General features: G+C 45.4%; 1 protein-coding gene across 1 annotated transcript; it reads left to right on the forward strand.

Moving 5' to 3' along the window:
- Window positions 1-245: 245 nt before the first annotated feature.
- CCR75_009126 (uncharacterized protein) lies at window positions 246-4441 on the forward strand (the record flags this gene model as incomplete). Its single annotated transcript, XM_067967171.1, is given in 2 exon segments — window positions 246-261; window positions 276-4441. 2 exon segments carry the CDS (start codon window positions 246-248, stop codon window positions 4439-4441), a joined length of 4182 nt encoding a protein of 1393 aa, XP_067820942.1.
- Window positions 4442-4955: the final 514 nt, after the last annotated feature.

Below are 4955 nucleotides of genomic sequence, written 5' to 3' on the forward strand. Positions count from 1 at the left end.
AGTTCCAAGCGGAACAGGCGGGTCTTTACGGGTGATATATGGTCTATATCTACTTATGGATAAGCTTTTCGAATATTACCATGTAATGTAATATTCTCCACATATTATCTACCTTTTAGATAATATATTAATTTACAACCTTTAAGTGTTAATTTCTTGTTACGATACACCGTGACAAACAAGACAGAAGGAGGTCATGCCGCAGCAATTCTGTTTTGTTTTTCAGCGCACAGGCAGTTGTCGTTATGAAGATTCGTGCAGGTTTGCCCACACAGCAGAGAAAAATGCATCCGCTGCCTCGGGAGATATAAGCGAGCAGCAGACTTTTTCTTGTACAAATAAAGTGCCCTTTTCTCTAGAAACGTTGGAAAAACAGTTGGTTGAAAAGCTATCATCGGGAAGCCTTTTTTCGAGTCATTCCGATGCTCTGGTGGTTATTTGGCCAGGATTAGAAGTGTTGTGGAAGGGCTTCCTGATTCCGAAAGACCCTTCTAATGTGTGGAGAGTCAATAGCCAGACTCAGGCTTTAAATTTTATTAATGCTGGGCTTCAAGCCCTTACGAATGAGAAATTAGCTTCTCAATTTGTAAGGGAGCTCGGAAAGACGGATGGACGTGGCATTGTCCTAATTCAAGAGCTATTAGACCTCCCATATGCGATTGACGCTGGGCGACGACGAGATGTCGTGTCGTTTCAGAGAGGTTTTGTGCCGTTTGTTACCCTATTGACCATGCGACGAATGGAAATGGTCAGCCAGCATATGGATGAAGCAAACTATGTGTATGCGTTTTTGCGGACAGCGCACGTGCAGCTGTTTCAATTGTTTGTTACGCATTTGCAAGACATTGTAAAATGCCACAGCATTGAAGACAGTGCATTGCCTCACGCAATCTTCCTCCGAGAAGCAGATGGTCGAAAATATGCTCCATTAAGCTTTACACAAATATGCCTCCCCTTTATTCGACTACTCTATCTGCTTGGCAACAAGTTTAAAGACTTTATTTATGAGGACACATTTCAAAAGACTGTCGATCAGGTAGACGTGTTGGCATCCCTGTGGATTGAAATGAGTAGTGAAAGCACGTCTTTGCTCGATTCAGCCTTGTGCTTTAAAATTATCAAAGAAGAAATTCAACGACTCCATCAGATGATTCGACACGGAGAGCGCGGAATTCAAACTGGCTTGGCACAACAGCGAGAAGCACAACGGCACTTTGCCGACGGATGGAGAAACAAATTGGATCCGTGGGACATGATTCAGGTAGGAATTCCTGAGGAAGCAGAGTTTGAAGATGGCTCGGTTGGTCCACGTCATGATAATGATCATCGCAATATTTGTGATATTCAACTTCTTCCGACGACTGAAGAGTGCTTGACGCACGAGCCTCCATTATTACCTGGTAACTCTACATTTCACGTGAATGCACATTGGTTGCCACCTGGACCTGAGCGTTGGGTTGACACGCATTTTCGACTGTACCGAGAAGATCTATGTAGCACACTTCGATCTTCTTTGCGCGATTTGGAACACCGTATTTCAATTAGTGGTGGGAAGTTGGCAACGGGCCGTCTACGAGATGCTAACGTGGATTACAACATTTATTCCCTTGTTGGTATTAGTATGCCTATACGACACACCAGTGGGCGAGGAGAGCGAGATAAAAGTCGTCGTTTAGAACGTCATGGCCTTTGCATCGATGTGCGATTCCTTCAGCCGTCTGCAGCAGACCTATCAGGGAGCAAGAAAAATGAATCCAAAAGCCGAAAAGAGTTGTGGGAGATGACGAAGCGATTGCCGTATTATGGGATGGTTGCGCTGGTTACGGTTATTGATAACACTTTGCAAGTGGTTTTCTGTCAAATTGTGGAGCGTGAGATCGAGCGACTCATTAAGGATGAAGTGGAAATCACGCTTCAGCCTTTTGAGATAAAAGACTTTGCAATTATTGACACATGGCAGCGATCGAGGCAGCAATCAAATTGTCACATGCTGCTACTGGAATTCAATGATGTTTTTTTCTTTTATGGATTTTTTTTACGAGCACTACAGACGCTACAGCCAGCAACGATGCCATTTCTCGAGTATTTGGCCCCAGAGACGCCACCAGAGCCGGGACTTTTGCCTATGGAGGCGCCATTGTACTGTTTATCGGACGGCTTTACTTTTGATCTGAGTCCAATATTACAAAAGCATCCAAGGCGGACGTTAATGCGTCCGAAAACGCTACGATTAAGTCCCCTTAGTCAAGCCTCTCACGATGAGTGTGAGGCTGCGCTTGTACGTTACTCCAGGCTGGAAAACGACCAAGCAAAAGCGTTGGTCAAAGCGCTAAGTAGCCGTGTTGCATGTATTCAAGGCCTTCCCGGTAGTGGCAAATCCTATATTGGATCAATGCTTACGCACATAATCGTCAAAGCCCAAGTCTCGCCAGTGTTGGTGGTGTGCTATACGAATCGTGCGCTGGACCAGTTTTTGTGCCATTTATTAGACACTGGACTGACGAATCTTGTGCGTATCGGAGGACAGTCCAAGGAGCCACGACTGGCAAAGTATAATCTCAACAAATTGCCAAAGTCCTATCCGGGCTATGCCTTGAAGCTTTTGTACGAGACGCTCGACCAGAAGGCGGATGCCATTGCGATTGCCCTGCAAGAGCTCCATACGCAGACTCGTCGACCGACCTGGACCACGTTAAAGACATTTCTTGAGATCAATTATCCGAATGAATATGATTCTTTTGCCACACGCAATGCAGCGCTATACGAAGAATGTTGGGAAATTGATGGATGCGAGGATATTGTGGACTATTGGATCAAAGGCGACGATTTTGGCCCTTCGGAGCGACGACGCCAGAATTCTAATCGATACTTAAAGAACTCAAATGTATGGCAATGGGATTTAGAAAAACGTCACAGAACACTTACGGAATGGGTTGGAGTCATGCGAGCTGGTCGTGTTGAAGAGCTCATTGAAGCCCAGAAAGCGTATAATGAGACGATCACCAAAATTGAAACCGTGCGGCATCAATCCAATGTAGAATTACTCAAGAGTATGCAACTCATTGGAATGACTGCGACTGGGGCTGCCAAGAACTACAAGATGCTTGCCGCTGTACAGCCTCTAGTCGTAATTTGTGAAGACGCGGGAGTAATTCTGGAAGCGCAACTAATGACATGCTTGTTTCCGTCGTGTCAGCAGCTCGTACTGATTGGGGACCACCAACAACTACGTCAACACATTTTAGATCACAATCTTAGCGTCGAAAGCGCCATAGGCAAGCGGTTTGCACTCGACGTGTCGCTTCTTCAACGGCTGGTAGCCCCCGCGTCAGCTTTACCAGTTTGGGTGATGACGAATCAACACCGCATGCATCCACAAATTTCGCAGCTTCTTCGGATGCTCTTTTATCCAAACATTCGCGATGCACGCGAGACACTGGAATACCCTCGTCTTCTCGGTGTAGGGCACGATGTGTTTTTCGTAAACCATAATCATCCAGAAGACCATGCGTCTGCACTCCTTGAAGCATCCTCCCGTGCTCATTCAAACGAGTATGAAGTTGCGTATCTAGTCGCGACTTTCAACTATCTCTTGCAACAAGGATATTGCACCGATGAGATTGCAATCCTCACACCGTATGTTGGTCAGCTCATCAAGCTTCGAAACGCTCTTCGAAAGCACTTTATTGTAAAGCTGAATGAGTACGACTTGTATGAGATTCAGCACACAATAAACTTAGGTGAAGTGGATGAAGATGACGTGAACGAAGAGCAGGCTCAATGTGACGTTTCATCGGCGCGTAAGACAAATCAAAAAAAAATATTACGAACGATTCGTGCTGCAACCATTGACAATTTTCAAGGGGAAGAAGCGACGGTGATACTAGCAAGTTTGGTTCGCTGCAGCATAGACGTTTATAGCCCGTCAACCATTGGATATTTAAAAACGCCCAACCGTATCAACGTGCTACTTTCTCGGGCCAAACATGGACTGATCCTGGTGGGCAATGGAGAATTGCTTTGTGCAGAGTCTCCATTGTGGCAGAAAGTATTTCAACAATTGCAAAGCGACGGCTGCTATGGTAATGGGTTGCCATTATACTGTCAGCAGCACCCCGAGTATCAATGTGTCGCACCGAATCCGGCTTCATTTGCGTTGCTCGCTCCCGATGGAGGTTGTCGACGTCCTTGCCAAACGCGATTGCCTCGCTGTGGACATGTGTGTCCAAAATTATGCCACATCGATGAACCGTCACACAATGATATAGTCTGTACCGAGCCGTGTCCGCGACTCCAAGACGATTGCGCGCATATTTGTTCTGGTATTTGTGGTGAGCCGTGCGGCCGATGCGAAGTGTCAGTAGGGAGTGGACAGACACCAGAAAGCTGGCAGCTCAAGCTACACTTTTCAGCACATACCGCGCACGACGGTTGGGATTAAGATCCGATCTCACGACTGGATACGTCGCAAATGTCCTGGCACGGAAAACATGACGCTTGGCCATGACGCTTACCATGACATCGGTGACAGCACGGCAGCAATCGCCGTGCCGCGGAACGGGGTGTGTCATTACATGAAAATAACACTTAAAGACTGTTAATAAATCTATTATCTAAAAGGTAGAGAATATTTGGAGAATATTACTTTACATGGTAATATTCTAAAAGCTTATTTATTGGTAGATATAGACCATTACATCTACTTTCTCCGCTAGGTCCAATCAGCGCTGGACGCGCGCTAAGAGAGAGAAAGATAAGACTTTATTCCATGTTTTAATTTTTTTCAATTTAGTTAGTATTAAATTGATAGAAACAGAAAAACTTAATTATTAAATACAGTTTACTATTAACCCTTTTTAAAGCAAGTGTTTAAAGAGAGTATTCCTATGCACGTACTGATGTACGTGAAGTGACGTGAGGCACCACTCGCACTGTGGCAGTGCGAAGTGGACTTG

Source organism: Bremia lactucae, linkage group LG12 (genome assembly GCF_004359215.1).
Source record: "Bremia lactucae strain SF5 linkage group LG12, whole genome shotgun sequence".
NCBI lineage: Eukaryota > Oomycota > Peronosporomycetes > Peronosporales > Peronosporaceae > Bremia > Bremia lactucae.